At 42.9% G+C, this 26,929-nt stretch overlaps 1 protein-coding gene across 2 annotated transcripts; it reads left to right on the top strand.

The window, feature by feature from the left end:
* Window positions 1-1,114: 1,114 nt before the first annotated feature.
* Window positions 1,115-3,252, top strand: LOC147891293 (pathogenesis-related family protein). Of its 2 annotated transcripts, XM_087389427.1 has the most exons (5): window positions 1,115-1,192; window positions 1,285-1,663; window positions 1,902-2,034; window positions 2,330-2,628; window positions 2,966-3,252. In XM_087389427.1, the coding sequence occupies exons 2-5, from the start codon at window positions 1,508-1,510 to the stop codon at window positions 3,122-3,124; spliced, it is 747 nt and encodes a 248-aa protein (XP_087245553.1). In that variant the 5' UTR covers window positions 1,115-1,192; window positions 1,285-1,507; the 3' UTR covers window positions 3,125-3,252. The 2 variants fall into 2 exon arrangements, with proteins under 2 accessions (XP_087245553.1, XP_087245552.1); XM_087389426.1 differs by having other exon boundaries at window positions 1,148-1,663.
* The last annotated feature ends 23,677 nt before the right edge of the window (window positions 3,253-26,929 follow it).

Here is a 26,929-nt window from a genome sequence, read left to right as displayed (position 1 = left end):
AAAAGTGTACATTTATACAGTATTCTTGACTTGACCATCATCATTCTCTCTCTCTCTCTCTCTCTCTCTCTCTCTCTCTCTCTCTCTCTCTCTCTCTCTCGCGTATACTCTTCCAACTTCGCTCAATTTGTGCACTTGCAAAGCCGTTATGTAACTCCTATATAATCAAAAAATCCTAGTAACTACTCATCCATGTGCAAAGGGTAACATGTACTAGCATCAAGCTTATACATTAAACAGTAATAGCAACAAGAGTAAATTATCGTGATCAATGGTTGGATTCTATGCCACCACTGCTAGGCAATGACGGAGCAATGACTAAAGGCAACCCTTTCATTCATCTATAAATTTTAGGGCTGAATGAGATCAAGCCATTTTCATAGAAAGTATGTAGTCCTCCCTCAAGTAACTAGTCACTAGTGAGTGACATTATATAAACATTATGTAAGTAAAAAATCAACATCAATGAGTCCAAAGTTGCACACTTCACGTGGGAAATGGGTTGGGGTTGAAGTTCGCCACTTCACGTGGGAAATGAGCTTGGTTGGTTGAATAATCCATGGAAAATGACTCAAATCGTAGCGGGTACCTGTCATCTTAGGTTTACCACTTTACTATGGGCTTTCTTCCGAAGAAAATCTTCCCAGATTCATTCCTCTATACGTGTCTTTAAGCTACTGCAAGTAGAATTTCGACATAAACTTGGAGTGCAATGTGCATGTGGATCTCGAGTAGTGTTCATCGAAAACCAGGAAACCATATACAATGAACCGGTAACATCTTAGCCTCCACCCGTAAAAAATGTTCTCTCAATTTTATAAAATTTGCAAAATTTTAGGCAATTTAGTTATATTCTAGCTTGAAAATCTGGAAATTCTCAAGGAAAACCTTAAAAATTTGAAACCCCAAGTTTAAGTTTTGTGATTTGTTAAGAAAAATGTTTTCTGTGGACACTGATCTCGAGTACTCGGGGGGCCCTCGAGGCTCCCATTTACTTTACTGTTGACATCAAGTTGGAGTGCAATGTCCATGCGGATCTCGAGTACTCGCGGGGCCCTCGAGGTTCCCATTTTATCTATTGTTGCAGCCACCCCGGTCCAGCTTACCTAATGCGTGAACGATTGCTTCGATTAATGATAGCGACAGAGTCTGGCAGGACTCCAGGCCCTCCTCTACAGTGCCAGCTACCCAGGTCCAGGTTTCATAAACGGAGTGCTTCGATGAGTGGCAGGGAGAGACTCGAAACGCATTTACTCACAAGATAGTACTTTGTTTCTTCTACAGCGTCATCTATGGTCATCGATCGCAAGAGCTTACCACCGAACAGGGACGAACGCCGACTCGCAAGCACTCGTTAAAATTTGTGGTCCATCATTTGAGATTGACGAGAGCTCGTTGATTAAGCTGGTAGTGAGTGCGGCGTGAAGAAGAAGGGTTTACTAGACTGTAGTCCAAACCGAGGTCTCGAGAGTTTCATTACTTCGCTGTAACCGTCTACTGAATTGTTATGGCTACATCGGAGATTCTAGTCGATGCCACCACGAAGCAAGACCCTTACAGATCATATATTCTGGGCGCGGCAGAGAAGGATACGCAATGGAGACACGGAAGTCCGCCTGCATACGACGCAGTGAACACGCTATTTTCAAAGACGCGTACAAAGGTTTGTGTAGCTCAGTTCTAGGACTGTATTTTTACCCAGTTGAGCTCAACAAGTTTCGACGGAAGACATTTTTGTCCGTTTCGAAAATGGCCGGATTCTTGTTCAACGCGTAATGATCTGAGTGCTTTGGCTGAAATTTAAGGGTCCTTGCCCATGTGTCTACTTGCTGCCAGGCTATTCCTTTCAGGTTTGAATGCATGATCGTAATCAGCTCTTCTTTCTTGAGATGTTTGTACAGGTCTGGCCTGAAGGCTCTTTGGAAGAAGTCGTCCAAAACCTAGTTAAGTCTTGGGAAATGGAGTTGTCGCACAAAACGCGAGTAGAGGATTTTAAGACTATACATCCGGAGAAGTTCAAATTCTCGGTCAATGGTGATGCTCTTCGTCTGCACCAAAACAATTCAATTTGCGACGAAATCATTTGAAGGCTTCTCCCCTAGTGGATGAATGGACTGTCCTTTGCTACTCTTGTTGCTGAAATCGACTCTTACAGGCTCTCATCAAGATGAACTGCTGAGAGCTGCTCTCCTGCTCTCTTGCCTGCAAAGGATTCTCATATGTCAACTTTCTTGTTGAAATGGGTTCTTTGATCTACTGCATGGTGGTATTGTAACCTTAATTTTAACTTGAACTGATCTGAGCGATGATCAACTACTCCTATGCACAGGTGTCCCTCCTTCAACTGCCCAAGAGACACTTGCGGTTGGGAGCTACAACGCCCTTCTCAAGACGGTCCTGCCTCAGGAGCATGACACCTACAAGGCCTCTAAGGAGACGTTCGATTCGTCTCACGATATCTTCAGAACCGTGTTTCCAAGCGGCTTTGCGTGGGAGGTGCTCCAGGTGTACTCAGGACCGCCGGTGGTCACATTCAAGTGGAGGCACTGGGGGGTCATGGAGGGGCCTTTCAAAGGGCATGCTCCCACGGGCGAGGTGGTGGAATCCATTGGTACATGCATTGCCAAGGTTTGTGCTTCTCAAAAGTATGCCCCTCTGATCTCTGTGTGTCTGTCTCTCGTGCAAAACCTTGGTTGCAGGATTCTCGTGAAGTCTTGTGGTTCCCCAGCGGCCCAGCCTCTTCTCTTTGTGGGTCTGTCATGTCATTAACGTCTAACAATATGAACTTTTTATCTTTTTGCTACTTTCTTGAGTGTGAATCTTTCTATGGAGACTCAAGAAACGATGACCTTGTGGCACCTTTTGATTTGCAGTACTGCATTTCAGCCTTTCTTGTTACTTGTGTATATATCATGTTAAGACACGAGTGGATGAGCAACTGCTAAAGAATGCTCTTCTTTTGTAGGTGGATGAGAGCTTGAAGATTATGGATTTAGAGGTGTACTATGATCCAACTCAATTTCTAGGCCAACTTACAAAAGGACCAAAATCCCCAAGCTATGTAGAATACAAACGAGGAATCGAGGGCTGCCCATTTCACACATCAGAAACACAACATCCATGAAGAAAGGTTATAGATCTGTGCAATCAAAATAAAGTCTTGTCAATTAGAGAACTTCATCATAGTTCAATGAGTTAGAAGTGGAAATGGTGTATTAGATTAGATTATGCTGTATTGTTTTACTTTATAAATAAATTTCATGTCATTTTATGGATCTCAAATTTTCCAACTCTTGTATAGCCCAAAAAGCAAAGTCGGCCACTAATAAGGTCTCCCCACTAGAGATGAGGTTTAAAAAATTGCATCAACATGTAACATCTCCAATCATATTCCCCCTCCCAAGAAAGAACACTCAATATTAATCCACTTAAAGAATCATAGATTTGCTTGCACTCTTGCCAAAGCTTAAGATTTTTTAATCGAGATTAGCATTTTAGCGTTTGCGGGTAATGGATCCAAAGGTGTATCCAACTCAACTTATAAATGGGCCTAGATGGGACCTAGATCCCCAAGCTATGTCAAATACAAATGAGGAAGTGTGGGGTACCCATTTTACATGACACCCATGAAGAAACGTTACACGTGCAGTGCAATCCAAATAAAGGCATGTCAATTAGAGAATTTCATTATAGATGAACTAGTTAAAGTGGAATGGTGTATTGAATAATGGGTGAAAGCATGCTACTGTGTATGTAAAAAGTACTTTTTAAAGCAAAAAAATGGCGGGGGATAGCATGCTACAGTGTATGTAAAAAGTACTTTCTAAAGCAAAAAAATGGCAGGGTTTTGAGAAGCCATATAGTACTAAATAACATAGTAGTATTTAGTAAAATGAGGAATCCATCCCCACACCAAGGATTTTGTGATCTTCAATGAAATGTTCCCCTGCAGAACGAGGATTATTTATTCCGCTCTCTCTCTCCAGTAGCTCTGATTTGGGGGGGCCATTCAATAATAAATGTGACTATCAAGTGAGTTCCACACAAAAAAGGGTGTTATGAAAAGGATTTTGGAAAAAAATGTATAAATTGAAAAGGAAATGGGTATCTCTTGTTAATGAAAATTTCACAAATAAGGGGTTTTACAAATACACTATGACCACTTGCGATATATAGGGTTGATACATAGTGATTCCTCCGAGAGCTCTTTTAGGTGGATAATATCCGGATAGTATTTTAGTAATATTTATGCATAGTTAGTGCTTATAGATGTAAAGGGTCACCACTTGTTGAGTATACCTCTTCAGTTCCACACCTAGAAGCGTAAGAACGATAAAGAGATGTGTGGATAAGAGTTGTAATGAGAGATTTTGCTATGGCTATAAGCATATACATTTTTGGATATCTATTACCTTTTTGTATCTCTTTATTCACTCTTTGCAAGTCAGTATTATTGTGAGTTTTTGAATTATGTTGCAATGATGATCCTTTGCACAATCTATAACACTGGTGCTATCTTCAAGATACGGTGCAATGTTGCAGAATGTTTTTGACTTTTCTTTAGAAGCTTCTCTGTTTTTGAGAGATGAGAGCAGTAGAACTATTAGTATGGAACACTTTTGTGGGTTCCAAACATGAACCCCAAAACACTCATGATCCTGTTCCTGTACTCTGCCAGCTTGAGACAAAATTTGTCAAAGAAATTAATGTTATGGTCAAAAGATGAAGGATAATAGGCGCAGTTCTAGTTATGACAAGATTATTTTGCTTACAAGATGGAATAAGTTTTGACACTGTGTGAAGGAGAAGTATCTGCGAAGCAAATTTGATAGTACAGGTGGAATGGAAAGCAATAGATGATAGTCTGCATGTCAGATTTCACGGATCAATTGGGACCCATCACTTCGCTTATGTGATCGCGACAGCAGCTCTAGTAAGAGCTAGATGAAGATCTGCATGTTATTGAACTGATGGTAAATGTAGAATTACCCTCAAGGGTGGACGAAAATGTCCCAATCACATCTTAGGATGATGCTCTTCTGGCTCTACCGGAAGAATGCTTGCGGTGTGATATGGTTTGGGTAATCATAACTACGGCATTGGCTCCATGGCAAACCAATTGTCGACTTCGGTACAACCCAATTCAAGTTGGAGGGACTAGACAGAAGAATCCACTCACAGATTTTGAGGACGACCCAAAAATTGTATGCCAGTAGTAGAAGGATTTGAACCCATAGCCAAAGAAGTAGCATAAGAATCCGATGAAGATCAACAGTTCAACAGTACCCATGGTAGCCCATGGTATCCGAATCTAGTGGTAACTCAAGGAGGGGCCGAAACCATTACACTCTGAGAGGTGCTAGATTGGGATGAGTAGAGACGCAAGGAGAGGCTAGTGAAAATTCAAATATCTCGATCTGCAAGTGCTTCATCCAAACTCGCAGGCTCCTTTACTTCTACAATAATCTTAGCCATCAAGGCTATATTGAGTATGTGAGCAGAAGCCCTCCTTTGCTCCTCGTTTCTCTAAGATTGCCTTGGTCCATTTGCATGCTGCTCAACAGACACGGGCATCTGGTTATCATGGTCGTAGAGCTGCCTTACCCATCGCGGTAATGGCTTTTTCGGTGGTGTAACAACAGGTTGGTGACTTATACATTCATCATCTGATATTTCGCCCTCCTTTATAGCTCTTGGGACAGAGGTCCATAGTGAATTACCTCTTCGCTTGATGATAAAGTGGAAGAGCTCTTCTTTGCCTCCACTGCATGTGGCTACTCCCTGAACACCACATCGCGGCTTGCTATGATCTTCTTTGCCTCTTGGTCATACAACTTATAGGCTTTCTTCTCATCACAATAGCCTAAGAAGATACATTTGGTGTTTTTTGGTTGTAGCTTGTTTCTCTCTTTGTCTGGTACATGTGCATGGCATTCACACCCAAACGTTCTGAAGTGGGAGATAGATGGCTTCTTACCGTTGTTAGCCTCATGTGTTGTTTTACCTTTGAGTGCCTTTGCATAGCTGCGATTAAGGATGTAAACCACAGTATTGACCGCCTTAGCCCAAAAGTGGTTTGGTAGTCCAACACCTTTTAACATACACCTCCCCATCTTCACCGTGGTCCGCATTCGGTGTTCAACAATCGAATTTTGCTGAGGCGTATGTGGTGTCATTGTTTGTCGCTTGATCCCTTTGCTCTTGCAAAAATCTCCAAACTCTGTAGAAACAAACTCACCACCACCATCCGATCTGATTTTCTTCACTTTTCTCCCTATTTCATTTTCAACAAGCTGTAGCCATTCTTTCAATTTACCAAAAGCTTGAGCCTTTTTGCGAAGAAAGTACACCCACATCTTCGCGAAGAAAGTACACCCGCATCTTACCACACAAGTCAACATGCACCAACTCTAGAGGAGCATTTGCTCTATTCTTGCTTTCTTGTGGGAATGCCTTTCTCTGTTGCTTGCCCATCATGCAAGCTTCACATGGTTCTTTGATTTCTGTGACTGCAGGTAAGTGAGCAACCATACCTTGCTTCTGCATCTCCTTCAGCACTGCAAATACGATGTGGCCGAATCTTTCATGCCAAAGTCTGCTTGTGCCCACTCCAGTGGTGGTTGTAAGAGCACTTAGCTCATATAGGTTGTTCCTCCTTACTCTTGTGCCAATAAGATTGCCTGCATTATCCAGAATTTTGGCTCTTGTCTTGTTGAACCTCACCTCATGGTCAAGGTCAGTTATGAAAGCAACTGATAGCAAATTTCTCTTGATTTGTGGAGCATACATCACATTAGATAGTTTCTTAACATCTCCATTCATAGAAACAAATGAAATCATACCTGTACCCTCAACAGGCCATTTTGCATTATTACCTGTTGAGAGTTCACGCTCAACATCATGTGATCATGTGTGCATAGCACCATCACGTGATCATATGTGCATAGCACTAACCTTATAGAGTGCTATAAAGGAAAGGGTTAGCTTCCCTAACCCTAACCCTAAAAGGGTTTGTATATATTCTATTTTTTCAACTAATTCTAGTGTACAGTTAGTCATTTGTGGTGTGCTCTCTAGCTGTGCCCTCTCTCCTCATCTCCACTCTTCTCCTCTCCCCTCTTCATATTTTGTCATGGTATCAGAGCTCCCTTGTCTTCCGCTGAGACATTGAGTTTCTTGAGAGTGTGAGACAGATTGTGAGATTGAGAGTTCTCTTGAGTGATTGTGAGATTCTTCCGTTCACTTCCGTTGAGAGAATTTCCGTCCATTGAAAGAAGAAATTCCGTCCATTTCCGTTCATTGAAAGTTCATTCATTTGAGAAATTATCATCACGTGAGAGAGAGAGACTTGTGATATAGTCATTGAGAGAATTCCAATTGTGTTGTGAGAAAGGAAAGATAGGAAGACTTCAAAGAGATAGGGAGACTCCTATCTCTCCTGCAACAAGCAAAGCTCCTACGAAATCTCTTTTTCAAAAAGAGAGAGTTCTGTTTGGCACTCAAGGACCTTGAGAGAATTGGAGTCTCTCATGGCTGCGATGTTTCGATCTCACTTCGATTCTGTTGAAGACGCAAGGAGGGATAGTTTCGGAGCTTGAGTCGCCTTCCAATCTGGGCATTCGAAGGCTGGATTTCATCGACCTCATGAAGGCAGCTGTAGAGTCATCTTGTCCTGCAACTGTTTCGTGCAGCTACTACAAGCCAACTACGACCTAGCGCTCCTATCACACGAGCCTAGATTTCAAAGTGACTGTAAGTCACCCGCGCCTACCATATCCACGATCGTGTTGCGCTACAAGGCTTCTACGCCAACGGGATGGCGACGTCCTTCTTCAGCAAAGCCATAGCCTCCATCACAGCTGCAACTCACCTCTAGTCTGAGGTCTCCTTAGCCTCTCCAGCTACGACCAAGCTCCCGATGACCTTTGAAGCAGTGACTGCCTTCAACATCGTCAACAACACCGGCGGCCGACTCTCTGCCAACTGATGCGCCTCACGAGCGCACACAATCTGCACGACCCAGCAGACTCCAGCCCGCAACGGGATCCTCCAACGACCGGCCAGCAAAGCCATCTTCAACAACGAATAGCTTTTGCGACGGCCCTCAGCGAAACGTCGATCACCTCTCCACAGCCTTCACCATCGCACGACGGCTCCTTCAATCAAATCTCCTTCACGTCAACAGCTTCTGTTCGAGCCTAGTGGGAGTAGCCTGCGACCCACAAGTCACCACATTGCTGTCGTTCCACGCTGCGAAAAGACGACTGGAGAGGTACGCCCGCAGACCAACGACTCCATCGACGGAATCTTTAAAGATTCCGGAGCATCTCCAACGATTCTAGCTGCCCGCGCTCTGACACGTGGAGGATAAGGCATACATCCGTTATTGACACGTGGAGTCCTTATCCACGAGACACGTCATCAGGCACCCGGAATTGCCACGTGTACCTATCTTATCTGCCACGTCAGCTGACACGTCACCTCTGCCACGTCACCTTTGCCACGTCAGCTGACACATCACCTCTGCCACGTCATCACTGCCACGTCAGCTACCACGTCATCACTGCCACGTCAACACTGCCACGTCATCAGGCCACGTCATCTGTGCCACGTCATCTGCCACGTCACTTGTGCCACGTCATCTGTGCCACATCATCATTGCCACGTCATCAGTGCCACGTCATCAAGTGACACCTCAGCACTGCCACCTCAGCACAGAGCTTCACTGGCACACCTCTTGCTAAGCACAGTGCCACATCATCACTGCATGTGACTCACAGTGACACATCATCATTGAGCACCATTTGCACTCCTTTTGCCCCTCCACCTAGATCAAGTAATATCTCTTGATCCAGGAAGAATTTGATGGTGCTCCAAAAAGGAAAGTCGCTCGATTTTTTGTGCTCTACGCGCTCGTTACATCACGCGCACATTTCGGCGCAAGTTACACTCACATTTGAGCCTCGCTGACAAAACCACTTCCTTCACGCACATTTGCCTCTACATCGACGCATCTGACCCAGCACTTAAAAAGAACAAAGGAAAAGGAATTATTTGCTGCTCTTTCATCGATCGACGTTGGTTTAAATCTAGATCAGAGTAGACTAGATCGCCATAGAGGGGACGCTTTGAATTCCCCAAGTTGCCAATCTAAGCCATGCCCGAAATTCCCGACTAGTACCTACTCGGAGTCAGTCCATACGCTCACATCCGATTTCACATCATTACATTACCTGAAACCTTACGTTCATCAGTTCAGTGAGCAGACTTCAGAGTTCAGAGGCATTGCAGATTGATTCAGTGGGCAGATAGCACTTGATTTCACACACACATGCCACCATTGTAAAGCCTATTTGGCTATCTCACGGCATCGTGCACATCATTTTTCAGCCTTGTAAAGCCTCTTGGCTATTCCCGGCATCATTGCCACAAGCCTTGTAACACAGGTCAGATCTTATTTACTGCAGTTCTATCTTCACCGACGGTACAGAGATTTCACTTGGCATCTTCAGTGTATTTGCAGTTGATTCATACAGAGTTTTTCAGGACACTTTTGAGTACATTGTTTGCACCATGTCGACTAGCAACCTCAATCTGGAGGCATCTGCTAAGTTAGACAACTCCAATTACGGTACATGGAAATACCGAATGGAGACCATTCTTGTGCTTCAGGACAAATGGGAGTATGTTGATGGATCCATACCTAGACCATTGGCAGATCCAGCCACCAGTAGCTCTACTCCATCTGTTGTCACCGCACCAGCAACGGGATCTACATCGGGATCTACATCTACACAAACAGTTTCCGCACCAGTAGCAGATCCTGCCATTGCCCGAGCTCAAGCAGAATGGGATAAGAAAGACAAGTATGCCTATCACCTGATCAAGCAGAATGTGCAAGATGTCATGCTAGGACAGCTCAACACAGTCAAGACATCAAAAGAAGCATGGGATATGTTCGCAGCTCTCTACGAGTCCAAGAACACATCCAGGATTCTCACCCTGAGAAACCAGATCAACCAGAGTTTCCGCAATAGCAATGAAACCGGTCATGCTTATGTACTCCGCATCAAAGACTACAACAATCAACTTGCAGCAGCAAGAGAGACTATGAATCCCGCAGAAATGGTTCAAGTAATCCTGAATGGACTAGGAGAAGGATATGAGAATCTGGTCCAGAGTATTGCCATTCAACGGCAAATTCCAACACTTGAAGAACTTCAGTCAGTTCTACTTGGTGAAGAACTCAGGACTCAGGCCATTCAAGCACGTAAAGGTCATTCTAATGATCAGGCATTCACCGCTTCAGACAGAAGCAGAGGCAAAGGCAGAAACAGAGGTAGATCATATCAGAAAAGTGGTCAAAATCAAAGTCAAAATCAGCATCAGCATCAGCAGCATCCTCAGCAACATCAAAATCAGCAAAGAGGAAATCATTCCAACCGAGGAAGATTCCAAGGACGAGGGAATGCATCCACCAATGTGTCAAACATTCAATGCAACTATTGTCACAAGTTTGGACACTATGAAAGAGATTGCCGCAAGAAGCAGTATGACCAAGGCGGTCAATCCAGCAGTAATCGAGGGAATTCCCGAGAAAGAGGAAATCATCGTGGTGGACATTCTAGTCACAGTCATTTTGCAAATGAACATGGCAATATGTTTCTTGCAAGTGAGGAATTGCATCAGACTGATACAATGCACCAAGACACTGATTTCAATCCCAAAGAGGATTTCAGCTATCAAGTCGACCAAGTGGAACAGGATCCTTGGTACATCGATAGCGGTGCATCATCTCATATGACAAATCATCAGGAATGGTTCACAGAAATGAAGCCATTAGAAGGTCAAAAGAATGTCATCTATACAGCAGACAATACACCGAATCCGGTTCAAGGGACAGGTGTTATCCCTATGAACAATTTCACTGGTACAAAAGGATTAGTCAAAGATGTGCTCTATGTTCCGAAGCTCAGCAAGAACCTTTTGTCAGTAGGTCAAATGACGGAACACAACTACAAAGTCATCTTCGACGGTGATGAATGCACTATCAGAGACAAATCCAAAAGAGGTCAGCTAGTAGCAAAAGGTGTCAAGGAAGGACGCTTATACAGGATGCTAGCTACAGTACCAGATAAGCATGCCATGTCCGCTCAAATGCAACAGATGCCACTATCTGCAAAATGGCACAAGAGATATGGTCATGTCAACTTCAAGTACTTGTTAGATCTAAGGAATCAGAATATGGCAATTGGGATTCCGAAGCTACAATTTCTTGGAAAGGTTTGTGAAGCATGCTGCTTCGGCAAACAAAAGCGAACCAACTTTGTCAGAAGTACCTCTCGTGCACGAGGTATTCTTGATTTAATTCATACAGATGTATGGGGTTATGCCCAGACCCGCAGCATCAATGGTTCACTTTATTACTTGACCTTCATCGACGACTACAGTAGATATTGTTGGGTCTATTTTCTGAAAGAGAAATCTGAAGTGTTTGTCAGATTTCAAGAATTTAAAGCCATGGTAGAAAACCAAATAGGCAGAAAGATCAAGGTCATGAGATCAGACAGAGGAGGTGAATACATGTCTTCAGCCTTCATGAACTTTTGCAAAACTCACGGCATTCGAAGACAATTCACATGTGCAGATACTCCTCAGCAAAATGCAATAGCTGAAAGGAAGAATGGGACTTTAGCAGACAGTGCTAGAGCAATGCTTAGTGAAAAGCATCTTCCGAATCAGTATTGGGCAGAAGCAATAGCTACAGCTAACTACTTGCTTAATCGGCTTCCTACCGAACCGATACAAGGTATGACTCCTTATGAAGCATTCACTGGACACAAGCCACGCATTGGGCATCTCCGCATATTTGGTTGCATAGCATATGCCCACATACATGATGATCATCGCAGGAAATTGGATGCGAAGTCACGCAAATGCATCATGGTTGGCTACAGTGAAGAAAGTAAAGCATACAAATTGTATGATCCCATCAACCGCAAAGTCATCATCTCCAGAGATGTAATCTTCGATGAGGAATCAGAATGGAAAACCTCACCTACACAGGAGATAGAAGCATCGACTTCACAGTCATCTACAGAACAGGTTGATGAAGAAGAGCAAGAATTGCCAGCAACACCTCAATCAGCGTCACAGCAGCTCAGACGGTCTACTAGGGAAAGCAGACCACCAGCCAGATTGACATATGCTCAGAAAGGCAAAGCAATTCAGGTGGAAACCACCAACTATGCTCTTATGACTACCATCATGGCTACAGAAGAGCCAGTGTACTTCGAAGACGCAGTAGATAAGCCAGAATGGCAAACTGCAATGAATGAAGAAATGGATGCTTTGTATAAAAACAACACTTGGGAATTATGCGACCTTCCACCAGGAAAGAAGGCCATAGCCAACAAATGGGTATACAAAGTGAAGTACAATCCAGATGGCAGTATTCAGAGATACAAAGCCAGATTAGTTGCAAAAGGATTTGCACAACAATATGGCCAAGATTATGATGAGACTTATGCTCCAGTAGCAAAGATGGATTCCATACGGTTCTTGATATCACTAGCGACACTCAGTAAATGGAATGTGTATCAGCTCGATGTCAAGAATGCATTTCTCAATGGTTATCTAGACGAGGATGTCTACATGCAACAACCAGCCGGTTATGTTGAACCAGGACAGGAGAACAAGGTTTGCCATCTCAAGAAAAGTCTCTATGGCTTAAAACAAGCACCCAGAAGTTGGTACAGCAGAATTGACAAATATTTTGCTGATCTGGGATACATGAAGTCCAATGCAGATCATACTCTCTACTACAAAGTTCAAGGGGAAGATATTACTATTGCACTTTTGTACGTAGATGATCTGATTGTGACAGGAAGCAAGGATAGCTTCATCCGAAAGCTAAAACAAGACTTATCTGCAGAGTTCGACATGAAAGATCTTGGACTTATGCACTATTGTCTTGGAATTGAGTTCTGGAGAGACTCAGATAGCACATTCATGAGTCAGCTCAAATATGTTGACAGTCTCCTGAAGAAGTTTCATATGGCAGATTGCAAGATTGCAGCCACTCCCATGGAACAAAGTTTGAAACTTACTAAAGATTCAAAAAAGCCTACAGTCAATGACAGATACTACAGGCAACTCATTGGATCTCTTATATATTTGACAATCACACGGCCAGATATTTGTTATGCAGTAAGCTCACTAGCACAGTTTATGGCAAATCCAAAACAGTCTCACTGGAATGCAGCCAAAAGAGTCTTGAGATACATCAGAGGTACAAGACAATTTGGGATAGAATACAGAGGAAGTCATCCAAGGTTGCATGGATACTGTGACAGTGACTATGCTGGAGATCATGAGACCAGGAGATCGACACAGGGATATGCATTTTTCCTTGGTCAAGGTGCTATATCATGGTTGTCAAACAAACAGCCAACTGTTTCTTTGTCTTCGACTGAAGCAGAATATAGAGCACTCACTACAGGTGCATGTGAGGCTATATGGCTCAGAAGACTATTGTCAGAAACAGATTACTTTGATGAGTCAAAGCCAACAACAATATACTGTGATAATCAATCGGCTCAAGCATTGGCCAAAAATCCAGTATATCACTCCAGAACAAAGCACATTGATGTCAGAGAGCACTTCATCAGAGAAAGAGTGTTACTTGGTGACATCACACTGCAGCATTGTGATAGCAAAGAAAATGTTGCAGACATCTTTACCAAACCACTCGGTAAAGAGCTATTCGAGAAACACCGACTAGCTCTTGGTTTGATGCAGAGGAAGGACATTCCCATTAAAGGGGTGTGATGGAATGTAATGCTCAGTCCTTCTTCGATTCCCCAGAATCATCATCTTGAGGGAAGGCCTACTTCATGATGTTGATCTTGAGGGAAGGTGTTGAGAGTTCACGCTCAACATCATGTGATCATGTGTGCATAGCACCATCACGTGATCATATGTGCATAGCACTAACCTTATAGAGTGCTATAAAGGAAAGGGTTAGCTTCCCTAACCCTAACCCTAAAAGGGTTTGTATATATTCTATTTTTTCAACTAATTCTAGTGTACAGTTAGTCATTTGTGGTGTGCTCTCTAGCTGTGCCCTCTCTCCTCATCTCCACTCTTCTCCTCTCCCCTCTTCATATTTTGTCATCACCAACCGTCACGGTGATGGGTTCCTATAGAGGCTGCATGGAACAATATAGACCCTTCTTGTAGGTCATGTGACGGGAGGCACCACTTTCCAACAGCCATGAATCAGTGGTTGAAGCTTCTTGAACTGAGGAACACTCTTCCTCAATGGCCATAAATAGATCCAACTCTGGTTTCACTGTGTTAGCTGTCTCTTTCCCCTTATCTGTCTTCTTCAAGATACCATTCTTTTCATCTACTTTCTTGACCCGGCAATCTGCAATCATATGGCCCTTCTTTTTGCAGTAGAAGCATTCTCCCTAAAACTTCTTCTTGCCGCCCTTCTTCTTTTTGTCACCACTAGTAGAGGACTCACCTTTGGTGGAGGAACCACCTTTGCCTTTCGCAGTGGCAGAGAAAGCAGCATCCCCATTGTCGCCTCCATCTCGAGCTTTAAGCCTCAATTCCTCCTCCATAAGTAAAGCACAGAACTCCTCAAATGACAATGGTTGGGGTCTCACCTGAGTGTTAAGTGATGTTACTAATCCATCAAACCTTGGTGGACATATCCGGAGACATCGCCAAGCTAGCTCTTCGCTAGTCTTTTGTATCCCAGCACCAGCCATCTGGTCACGCAGATTTTTGATTCGGGTTATGAACACCTCCGCTGTCTCTCCTTCATTAAACTTCTCTGCTGCGAGCTGATTCTCCAGGTTCTGGATCCTTGTCTGATTCCGTGTCTCATATTGACTCTTCAATATGTTCCAGGCCACAGTTGCCTTAGATGTATGTTGAATCAAGGTCAAAACACTATCAGTAGTACGTGTAACTAGGGCACACAGAGCATCTGCATTCGTGCATTTTCAAGCTCGCAAAAGGTCAGCATTGGGAGGTATCATACCCCCTAAATTTGCTGGGTCAAGGGTTCCTTGTGGTTCTGGGTCAGTCCCCAGTACTGTTCCCAGAAGCTCATATGAATCCAGAATAGTAGTAATTTTAAACTTCCACAGAGTGTAGTTCGTACCATCTAGCTTGCCTTTAGTGAAGGCTGGTTGGTGAATTATCAACGCCTGGATTGTTGGTGCAGTAGTAATTGTTGAACTCGAGCTACTTCCTATTGAGCCGCTTCCTATTGCCATCACTCCATATGCTGTTGAAGCCCTCGCCTCTCTTCTATTCTTCGATCCTTAGAGCCGCTTGGGCTCTGATACCATGTTAAATTACATGGCACAGTGGAACAGAAACTAAACAAAGAATATAGAGTACATAGCAAATTGGAGAGGAACAAACTTTTCCTTCAATACTGATTAGTATAGATGATGGCTCTGTCCACCGGTGCGCTCCCACAGTGGAGCTTAGATGGCGATCTAGACAGATACTAGGTGAAGAGCTACTTTGTGTTAGTTGGATTTCCTCTCGATCGAAGAGGCTCGAGTCATCAAAGCGTGCAATCTCATCAATTGCTGGATTGGCTGGAGCATCAAAGTCAATGACATCATCAAAAGTGTCATTCGAGAGTTGACATAGCACCTCATTCTCTCGGAGACCAGTTTCTTCCATCACTTCCAATAGGGTAAGGTATTCCTCACCCTCAATCCTGATTGGATCAACTAAAGCAAGGTGTGGCTTGGTTGCTGCCTCATCTAGAATATAGGTAGAGGATGGATATGCACGAGTGGAATATGAAGATAAGATGACCTCGCTTTTAACTTGCTCCTCAACTAGGCTAATAGTATGCTCCTCAGGCTCCAGGTCTAGGTTTAGGTCATCTCCTCCACCAATTGTTGATGGACCTACTCCACCACTTGTGGATGTAGGACCCTTGGGCTGCTCCCCAACATCCTCATCAAACTTGCTAGTCGCAAGGAGAACGGTAGGGGCTGCATCTCTCTGGATCAAATGAATTGGGGAAGATGAATCATCCCAATGGAAATAGCATACTCATGGAGAGAGATAGCGACATTATCCATGGCCCTACCTAGTGTCTTATTGAAGTTAGCACTTTGGTAAAAAGAGCTGAAAATATCCAATGAAACCCATTGGTGAGGGGAGTTAGCAATCGTGATAGATTGCCCATGGATAAGTCTATCAAAAAATTGAAGAGAGGAGTTATTAGTAGGAAGGAGAGCTTTCAAGTGTGACTCAAGATGGAATGCCTTGTAGAAGATAGAATAAACCTGATCTATAGAGGCATGGGAATCAGTGGATGAAATCCACTAGTCAAAAGCCTCTCTAGGGGAAGCCATGAGTGTAGGAGGACGCTCAGGAAGACAAAAGAGGAGGTTGTGGAATGCAAGGTTACTCAAGAGTGGGAAACTAAAAATGTGAAAAAGCCTTAGAAGTGAACTTTATAAATGGGCATTTCCCTTTAAAATGCTCTTAATTACAATATTTTTATATTTATTGTTTTTTCTTTGGAAAGTCTCTCTCTCTCTCTCTCTCTAGACTCTCTCTCCCTCTCTCTCCTTAGCTATCTCCCTCTCCTCTCTCCCTCTCTCTCCCTCCCTCCCTCTCTCTCTCTCTCTCTCTCTCTCTCTCTCTCTCTTTGTCTCTCTCTCTCTCTCGTTGCCATTAGCTATCTCCCTCTGTCTCTCTCTCTCATAGACTTGCAAGGTCTTCCGAGGATGTTAATATATCTTTCTTTCTTTCCCTTCCTTTATGTCCCTCATTGCTCTCTCTCTCTCTCTTTCCCTCCCTTTGTGTTCCTATTTGTTCTCTCTCTCTCTCTCTCTCTCTCTCTCTCTCTCTCTCTCTCACCCGATGATCATCTTGTTGCCATGTTGCCCTTAGCTATCTATGTCATGGACATTGATTTTACATATACACCTTTTGTATTTTGTAAGCGGCTCCACCCTTTGGATCACTTGTATCTGGGTTTTTTTTCAATCTCATAGTCTCTCAAAGACCTTAATTAAATTTCTTATTTTTCTCTTTCTCAACTTAGAGGTGCAAATGAATAAATGCAATCTTAACTCTATCTCTCTCTTCCCATTCTCTACCTCTCTCTTTCTCTATCCCACTCTCCATCTCCCTCTTTCTGTCCTCTTCTCCATTGTCATAAACATTGATTTTACATATACACTTTTTGTATTTTGTTAGCAGATCCACCCTTTGGATCAGTTGTATTTGGGGTTTTTTTCAATCTCATAGTCTCTCAAAGACCTTAATTAACTTTCGTATTTTTCTCTTTCTCAACTTAGAGGTGCAAATGAATAAATGCAATCTTAACTCTCTCTGTCTCCCTTTGTGTCCCTCCCCCTCCCTTTGTCTCTTTCCCTCCCTTTGTGTCCCTGACTGCTCTCTCTCTCTCTCTCTCTCTCTCTATATATATATATATATATTCATACATCTGACTCTGTCTGATGGCCAGGTGCATTATTTGTGTTGCTTATTGTACTCTCAACTTCTCTCTCTCTCTCTCTCTCTCTCTCTCTCTCTCTCTCTCTCTCTCTTGCATGCTCTAATTGTTATCTATCTCTCTCACACACTCTCTCTCTTGCACAATACAGATATACAAATACCCACACAAATTAAAAAAAACAAATATTTATCGCTTTATCATTCATAGACCATAGAAAGCCATCAATCTAGAGGTGCAGAATTAATTAAAAAAATCTTAACAATAAATGAAACAACACTTTGTATTATATATGATTTTTGTTCATACATGTAACAATGCCTCATTGCCAAGTGCATTGTTGAAGCACTACGGATCTAAGAAACTGGATATCATATGAAATACCTCTGCCATCATGTCTCTACTATCTCTAGAGTATGGGGGGGGGCAACAATTCTTACAAAGGATACTTGTCTCTCTCTCATTATTGTTTTTTATATTTATTGTTTTTTCTTTGGAAAGTGTTTCTCTCTCTCTCTCTCTCTCTCTCTCTCTCTCTCTCTCTCATTACCCTTAGCTATGTCTCTCTCTCTGTCACTCATCTCCTCAAATAAAAAACAACATAGCAGTTTGAAATAATCTCCCTCTCTCTCTCTCTCTCTCTCTCTCTCTTTCTCTCTCTTTCCCTTCCTCTATCTATCCCTCCTATACTAGTGAAGAAAAAAATGTCAAAAATCATCTTGTAGTTTTACATATCATCTACCTCAATCTCTCCCTCTTCCCTATCTCTTGTAATAAACATATAGACAAAGTGATACAAAAATGTATCTACTTAATACAAACAAAATTTTCAAGGCAAAATCACTTCATTACTTGGAAATTATGTGTTCCTTCTTCTGGATTTGACTCTATATACTCCAAAAAGGTAGAGAAAGAGCTAAAAATGATAGAACACCCGCTTTTCTCACTCCTTCCAAGTAGATTTAGGTCACAACTTTAGGAGGTGACTCTCTATCATACTCCAAAAAGGTGAGGAAAGAACCAAAAATGAGAGAACACCCATTTTTCTCACTCCTTCCAAGCAGATTTAGGTCGCAACTTTGGTTTCTAAGAGAGAGTGAAATAAGTAGAGAATGAATGGAAGAGAAGAGGGATGAACAGAGCTTGGACAAAAGTTTCTCTGAGAGATTTTTAAATGTGGAAGAAAAATATGAGCAAAGAGGAGAGAGAATGACTAAGCAAGAGTGGAAAGATGATATTTTGAAACCGACTGCTAGAAAGTGGTAGGAATGAATGTTTCAAACATTTTGGAAGCAAGAGAATAGGGGGAGACCTGGTTAGGAAGTCAAAGTTTGGGCCAAATGGTTGAACCAAATGGAAAACGTGAGCATAGTTCTATTAGGGGATAGTTTGCCCTGGGAGAAAAACAAGGAGGCCTAACATGGTTAGGGTAGGCATGCCAAAGATAATTTTTTATTGTGAACCACCAATGACATTTTTTGGGGTATTTTGGAAAAAAACTGAAATTTCCCCTAGATTTGGGGAGCCTCTGTTATAGAGAAGTCCACATGGCATAATCTCCTTCATGGATACCATATTCCCTTATCCAAGCCTCCAATATTTTAGTAATTCTCCAAAGGGTCCCTTTTTGAGTCCAAATTTTTTGTAATGATTATCTCTTTTGACTTTCTTGAGGTCCTCCTATGCCAGCATATCATCTTGTCTTGCCTTACACTCCAATTCTCCTAATATTATTCATTCTCTTGGATCTAATTTTCTCGGCATTTTTTTGCAACCATTGTGTGTTTTTTGTTGCTTCAAGCCAAGAGACAGAGACTGGATCAGGGCTGATCAGGGCTCAACAAGAGATAAAATTCATATAGTCTTTATTTGTTCCTGAACACTCTGCATCTAAAGATCTCAGGGTCAACTTTGAATCAAGAAGAAGATTGTTTACCACGCCAAAGTCACATGAAGTGAGGAGTTTGCAATCAGACAAGGTGAGGCTAGAAAAAATATAACAGAGGTGACTAATTGCTTTGTTAAGTAGTTCTTAGGAGAGGTATAGCCTATCCAGCCTAGCCTCCCTCTTGTTATTCCCAATTTGTTTGCATCATTTTTGCCAATTTCCACTAATTTAAGAAGTCGCTCTAGTTTTCCCATGCTTGCAATTGAGCCCCTCTTTGAACAAACCCTTTATGCAACCATCTATCCCCCTTATTCTTCACCATGTTAAAATCTCAGAGTATGATAGTATTGCCACAAGCATAGCTAGAGGTCCCCATGTTTGTCTCCTACTTTGTAAACCTATGGGAGCATACACTAAGACAATTGTAAATTGAACCCCTTTCATGGCCAACAATCTCTCCCTAGCATCCTTACATTGCCTATGGATGCCTTCTTTGAAATGAGAATTGCAATCCCACCTTTTCCCTCTTTATGACTTATGAAGAACCATACTCTTCTTCTATCAACTGATTATAAAGAGCTGTGAACATATCCCATGCTTCTTTTATGTCTTAAATGTGTTGAGTTGTCCAAGCATGACATCTTGCACATTCTACTTAATCAAATGATATGAATATTTTTCTTTCTTGTCCCATTCTTCCTCTACTCGGGCAATGGCAGGATCTACTGTAGGTGTGGACACTGTTGTTGCAGATGTAGATCCCTTTGCTTGTGCTACAGCAATGGTGGAAGTTGCTGCTATACCATCAAATGGTCTAGGTGTAGACCCATTGACATACTCCCATTTGTCTGGAAGAACAAGAATAGTCTCCATTCGGTATTTCCATGTGCCATTATTTGAGTTTTCTAACTTAGTAGTTGCCTCCAAATTGAGGTTTCTAGTCATAAATGTGGTGTAGGATAGTACTCAAAGTGCCTATGAAAATCACTATCTGAATCAACTACAATCTGAACTCTCGGTGAAGATAAAATTGCAATATATAATCCAATCTGTTACAAGGCTGTAAAGAAAGAGGGAGAGAGATAGGAGACTCAAGTTCAGCTTTCTTCACAACACACAAAAGAGAGAGGACACAAGGTTGGAGGGTGAAGCCTTTCTTCACTTTTGCACACAACAACAATACAATAGAAGAGGGAAATACCCTATATGTCAAAACCTAGAATACGTGGTTCATATGTGAACCCAAACCAAAACATACGTGGTAGTCTAACTACACCACAAGTACAACTAACATAGGCGGTGACATAAATGATAGTCATCCAGGAGATATGTCGGGGATAGAGCTTGATATCTCAACAGTGGTTTCATGATGTCAGAAATTTGGATAAGCCAGGTTATGTTGAAACAGGTGATGATACTGCGCACCCAATTACACAGGTTGGTAAAGTGCCATTGGCTATGCAGGATGGCAAAACAAAGTACTTAGCAGATGTACTTCATGTTCCAAAAATCACTAAGAACCTGGTTTCAGTTGGCCAGATGGTTGAGCAAGGTCTGCAGGTTAGATTTAATCCTGATGGATGCTTTGTTGAGGACTTGAAAAATAAATGCCGCTTGGTTGCGAAAGGCAACAAAAATGGAAGAATGTTCACCTTGGATGTTGATATGCCTGAGGTGAAAGCTGCTATGTTTGCGCATGGGAGAGGTGTCATTGCAGATATTGAGATATGGCACAAGCGCATTGGGCACGTGAATATACAAAGGCTGAAATCTATGCAAACAAAAAACATTGTTGCAGGTTTGCCTAAATTCAGAGTTGAGGGAATGCAAAAGGTATGTGAAGCATGCCAAATGGGTAAGCAGGCCAGACATGCATTTCCCAAAAATGCTAAGGTGAGCAGAAGACCTTTGGAAGTGATCCATTCAGATGTTTGGACAACCAAAACTGCTTCTATTGGTGGATGCCATTATTATGTGACGTTTATTGATGACTACACAAGGAAGGTGTGGATTTATTTTATGAAGCACAAAAGTGAAGTGTTCAGCCATTTCAAGGCTTTTAAGGCCATGGTTGAAAAAGAGAAAGGTGTGCATATTAAAGTGCTAAGATCTGATGGAGGGGGAGAGTACTTTTCAGAAGAATTTTGTGAATATCTGAAAGAACAAGGAATTCAAAGGAAGTACTCATGCAGGTCTACCCCTCAGCAGAATGGGGTTGCAGAAAGGAAGAACAGGCATATTGCAGAAGTAGGACGGGCGATCCTAAATGAGAAAAACATGCCTGATTATTTTTGGACTGAAGCAGTAGCAACTGCTGTTTATATTATGAACAGAACCCCCACTGCAGCTGTCCATGGCATGACGCCTGAAGAAATGTATACAGGCCAAAAACCAGATATTTCTCACTTGAAGGTATTTGGTTGCATAGCTTATGTTCATGTTCCTGATGAGAAGAGAACAAAGCTGGATCCAAAGGCAGAAAAATGCATCTTTATTGGATATGCTCAGCACCAGAAAGGGTATCGCTGTTATAACCCTTCCACCCGCAAAATGCAAGTGAGCAGAGATGTTGTTTTTGATGAAATGAGCAGCTGGTATGCACCAATTGTTATGGTAGGAGATGCAGATGCAGGAAATGGGAATGCTGCAATAAATGCAGAGCAGCAATCTCAAGCCTTGAGTGGACCCAGAGAGTCCTCTACTAGTGGATCTAATGCATGGACAGGGAGATTGAGATCTAGTGAATCGTCACATGGCAGTCCTGATAGTGTTGTGCAGGTATCACATAAGGGAAAAGAAAAAGTGGACCATGCTCCAGTGTTTGATGTGTCTGCTGGTAGCTCTCATGTTGATGGAGAGTCAAGTGGCTCTGAAATGAGCCTTGATGAGGAACTTGGGATTCCTTCTGTTGTTACACCTGGTGCAAGGAAAAGCAGGCATGATTTAAAGACTCCTGCAACTGATTCAGTTGTACGGAGGTCCACTCGTATTAAGTATCCAGTTGACAGGCTGAGATATGATGGGTATACAGCACATCACTATGCTTATATGGTCAAGGTTCTAGAGGAGCCAGAGCCCACATGTTTTGAGGATGCAGTAGGGCATAAAAATTGGGAAGCAGCTATGGATGAAGAGATGGCTGCCTTGGATGCAAACCACACTTGGGATTTGATGCCTTTGCCTCATGATAAGAAGGCTATTGGCTGCAAGTGGGTTTACAAAGTAAAGCACAATGCTGATGGGTCTGTTAGCAGGTACAAGGCAAGATTGGTTGCCAAAGGTTTTGCGCAGACATATGGAATTGACTATGAGGAAACTTTCAGCCCAGTTGCAAGGATGGCAACCGTGAGAGCAGTAATTGCTATGGCTGCTGCAAAGGGATGGTCTTTGCATCAGATGGATGTGAAAAATGCCTTCTTGCATGGTGATTTGCAGGAAGAGGTTTATATGATGCAGCCAGAAGGTTATGAGGATAATGCACATCCCGATTTTGTATGCAGGTTGCGCAAAGCCTTGTATGGCTTAAAACAGGCGCCGAGGGCATGGTCAGACAAGATAGGGCAATATCTTGTCACTATTGGATTTCAGATTTCCAATTCAGATTTTTCACTTTATGTGAAAAGGACAAACAGAGGGATTGTGCTTATAGTCATCTATGTTGATGACTTGATTATTACAGGTGATAGTGATGCAGACATTAATGAAGTGAAGCTGCTGTTGAAGCAGAATGTTGAAGCAGAAATTTGAGATGAAGGATTTGGGAGAGCTGCGTTACTTCTTGGGCATTGAGGTTATTAGATCCCCAAGTGGGATATGACTGTTGCAAAGGCAATACGGTTTGGACATGCTGTCCAAATATGGGATGACAGGCTGTAAGCCTATCTCTGTTCCATTGGAGCAGAATGTGAAGCTCAATGCAGAGTCAGGTGAGCTTCTTGAAGATATTACTATGTACAGGCGCATAGTAGGTAGCTTGATTTACATGACTATAACCCGACCAGATTTGAGCTATGCTGTGGGGCTGGTGAGTCAGTTTATGCAGGCACCGAGGAAGCCACATTTGGATGCGGCTAGGCGCATACTGCGGTATGTGAAGTCCACATTGCATTATGGACTGTTTTATGAAGCTGGGTGTGCATTACAGGTACATGGATACACAGATGCTGACTGGGCTGGTAGTGTCTCAGACAGGAGATCTACTAGTGGTTTTATGTTTTCCCTTGGGAGTGGTGCCATCAGTTGGAGCAGCAAGAAGCAGCCAACAGTTGCCTTGTCGAGCACAGAGGCTGAGTACAGGGGTGCAGCAATGGCTGCATGTGAGGTAGCTTGGTTACGGAAGCTACTTGCAGATATGGGACAGTCAGTTCATGTAGCAGTTGTCATTCATTGTGACAACATTAGCAGCATCATGCTTGCTAATAACCCAGTTTATCATGCTAGAACGAAGCACATTGAGGTGCATTATCACTTTGTGAGAGAGAAGGTTCTAGCTGGTGAGATTGATCTTGTATATGTCAGCACTGAGGAGCAGGTGGCTGATATTTTTACGAAGGCATTGGGTACCGAGAAGCTTCGCAGATTTAGGAGCTTGCTTGGTGTACGTGAGATGGATTTGAGCTTGAGGGGGAGTGTTGAGATATCAAGCTCTATCCCCGACATATCTCCTGGATGACTATCATTTATGTCACCACCTATGTTAGTTGTACTCGTGGTGTAGTTAGACTACCACGTATGTTTTTGGTTTGGGTTCACATATGAACCACGTATTCTAGGTTTTGACATATAGGGTATTTCCCTCTTCTATTGTATTGTTGTTGTGTGCAAAAGTGAAGAAAGGCTTCACCCTCCAACCTTGTGTCCTCTCTCTTTTGTGTGTTGTGAAGAAAGCTGAACTTGAGTCTCCTATCTCTCTCCATTATTCTTTACAACCACTCACCATGACTGGTCATGTGGTTAGAGGCACCTGAATCAACATACCAAACATCATTGCAAGCTGCAGCATCTCCTGACATGGAGTTAACCATATGCTGCATCACAAAAAGGTGCTCATTTCTGTCGTCACCATGCCCACTTGATGATGCATAGTTGCTTTGCTGCAACTTCCCACTTTTGATGTCATTCTGCTTTTTATAGCATGTATTCTCCTTGTGTCCAGGCTTTCCACAATAATAGCATTCTGTGCTGCTATTTACTTGCTGGTTCCTTTGCCATGAACCACGGCCTCTTTGGCTCCCCCTGCCTCTAGAACTACTACGTCCTCCTCCATAGGACTGGTTTTCCTGTTGTTGCTGTTGGTTCTGATTTCCTGCACGGCCACCAGAACGGCCTCTTCCTCTACCCCTGCCTCTCTACCTGTATTCGAGTAGAAAGCAGTCTCTTGAGAAGTTGAGGTGGCTGAACCACCATTCCTTTGCTCTTCACTCAGCAAGAGAGCAATAAGTTCCTGAAAATCAGGAAATGTTTCACGGACTCCAATGGATGTCCGAAATTGTGCATAATCTTTCCCAAGACCATTCAAGGTCACGGACACTAAGTCCTCATCATCAACAGGTGCTCCAATGGAGGCAAGAGAATCTGCAAGGCCTTTCACCTTCAAGGAATACTCATTTATATTCAGATTTTTCCTTTGCACATTGTGCAACTCCTGCTTTAGCTGCATCTTTCGTGCTTTGGTATTTGTGCTATACAGCTTCACCAATGTATCCCATGCCTCCTTAGGCGTCTCTAGATCCTGTATATGCACAATCATAGAATCTGAAATGCTAACGGACAGCCAATACAGGCATTTTCTGGCTTTTTCATGCCATTCTTTAAAGGCCTTCAATTCAGCAGGAGTGGGAGCAGCACCCAAAACTGGTTCTGCAATTTCACCACTGATGTAATCCCAAACTCCCTTTCCCATAAAGAAGTTTGTCATCCTGAACTTCCATGCTTGGAAGTTGTTCTTGTCAAGCTTCTCACTGACAATGGTAGACAGATTCTCAGACATTTTACAAATCACGAATTGCAACAGCAACCTGTAAACACAGCAAATGCCTCAGAAGGGCAAATAGCAAAACTTCTGCAAAGAGCCTCACAGGGGCAGATCTGTAACACTGACGAAAGTGGTATTTCACCACACAGTCACTTCCTCGTGACGATTTTGCATCAACAGGCAACAGGCATGAATCTGCAACTCCCAATATCTCTGCACATAGGCATACGATGCAATTTCTATGGCACCTTTCCACCGACTAGCCGCGCGGTGGTCGCACAGCAAAAACAGGGCCTTTTTCTGAGTGCCTGCGAAGAACTTCCGCCTTCAAAACGGGCCCTGAAACGGCCTCAAATCAGAAAAATAAAGTCGCCAAGGGCTTCGCCCTGTCCTGCAGCATATACTGCGCTCTCGCCGCACCGCGAAGGGCCTCTCAATCTGAAGCAGTGCACTCCTACACTTCTGGCTGTGCTACCTGCAGAGATTTGCTCCCAAACTCGAAATAGGAAAGCTACACTGGTCCTCTTACCAGGACACCACAAACTTGGCTAGCTTTCTTGAGCTCCTTACCACGAACAAGGCTCTGATACCATGTAAAGAAAGAGGGAGAGAGGTAGGAGACTCAAGTTCAGCTTTCTTCACAACACACAAAAGAGAGAGGACACAAGGTTGGAGGGTGAAGCCTTTCTTCACTTTTGCACACAACAACAATACAATAGAAGAGGGAAATACCCTATATGTCAAAACCTAGAATACGTGGTTCATATGTGAACCCAAACCAAAACATACGTGGTAGTCTAACTACACCACAAGTACAACTAACATAGGCGGTGACATAAATGATAGTCATCCAGGAGATATGTCGGGGATAGAGCTTGATATCTCAACAAAGGCTTGTGGAAAATGATTCCAAGAATAGGAAAGAGGATTTTCAATGCTTGAATAAAGTCCACAATGCCCAAAAATAGCTGCGATCATCAGTTGCTTGGAAGCTTGGTGGCTGTGGACATGGGCGAGAGCTGGTCGTCAGCTTTTGGAAGAGCCAGAGGTCATTAGGGAGAGCATCATCAATGTCCCAGTAACCTCCCTTGAGTGGCTCCAATGGTGCATTTATAAGGGTTGAGGCTGCCATTTGCATCATTGACCCTTTGGAAGGCCAACCTAATCTTCATGACGTTCTCCTTACGTGTTGAGAATATACAGGAAGGAAAACTCACAAATATGGAGCAAACACCATCTGCATAAATCTTTGAAAGGTAGCAGGAGCATTGGTGAGGCCAAATGGCATTACTTTGAATGAAAAAATCCCCTAGGGTGTGGAAAATGTGGTTTTAAGCACATCCTCCTCAGCAATTCCGATTTGATAAAACCGGGAGTAACCATCACAGAAAGTATACATCTCATGACCACTTACCTTCTCAAGATTGAGGTCTTGAAAGGGAAGAGGATGATGGTCCCTCTAGGTGGCCACATTGAGTTTCTTATAGTCGATGTAGACCTGCCACTTGTTGTTTTTCTTTGGGGTGACTACCACTGGTGAAACCCATTCAGTATT

Source organism: Dipteris shenzhenensis, chromosome 18, assembly GCF_047967505.1.
Source record: "Dipteris shenzhenensis isolate YYH24624 ecotype China chromosome 18, Dip_SZ_1.0, whole genome shotgun sequence".
In the NCBI taxonomy this organism is placed as follows: domain Eukaryota; kingdom Viridiplantae; phylum Streptophyta; class Polypodiopsida; order Gleicheniales; family Dipteridaceae; genus Dipteris; species Dipteris shenzhenensis.
This window is presented reverse-complemented; position numbering and strand designations above follow the sequence as displayed.

Bases quoted from the DNA above. Each gene is read 5' to 3' on its own strand.
- LOC147891293 (XM_087389427.1), top strand. From the start codon at position 1,508: ATGGCTACATCGGAGATTCTAGTCGATGCCACCACGAAGCAAGACCCT. The intron at 2,035-2,329 runs GTGATGCTCTTC...TCCTATGCACAG, and splicing joins GTTCAAATTCTCGGTCAATG to GTGTCCCTCCTTCAACTGCC. The intron at 2,629-2,965 runs GTTTGTGCTTCT...CTTCTTTTGTAG, and splicing joins TTGGTACATGCATTGCCAAG to GTGGATGAGAGCTTGAAGAT.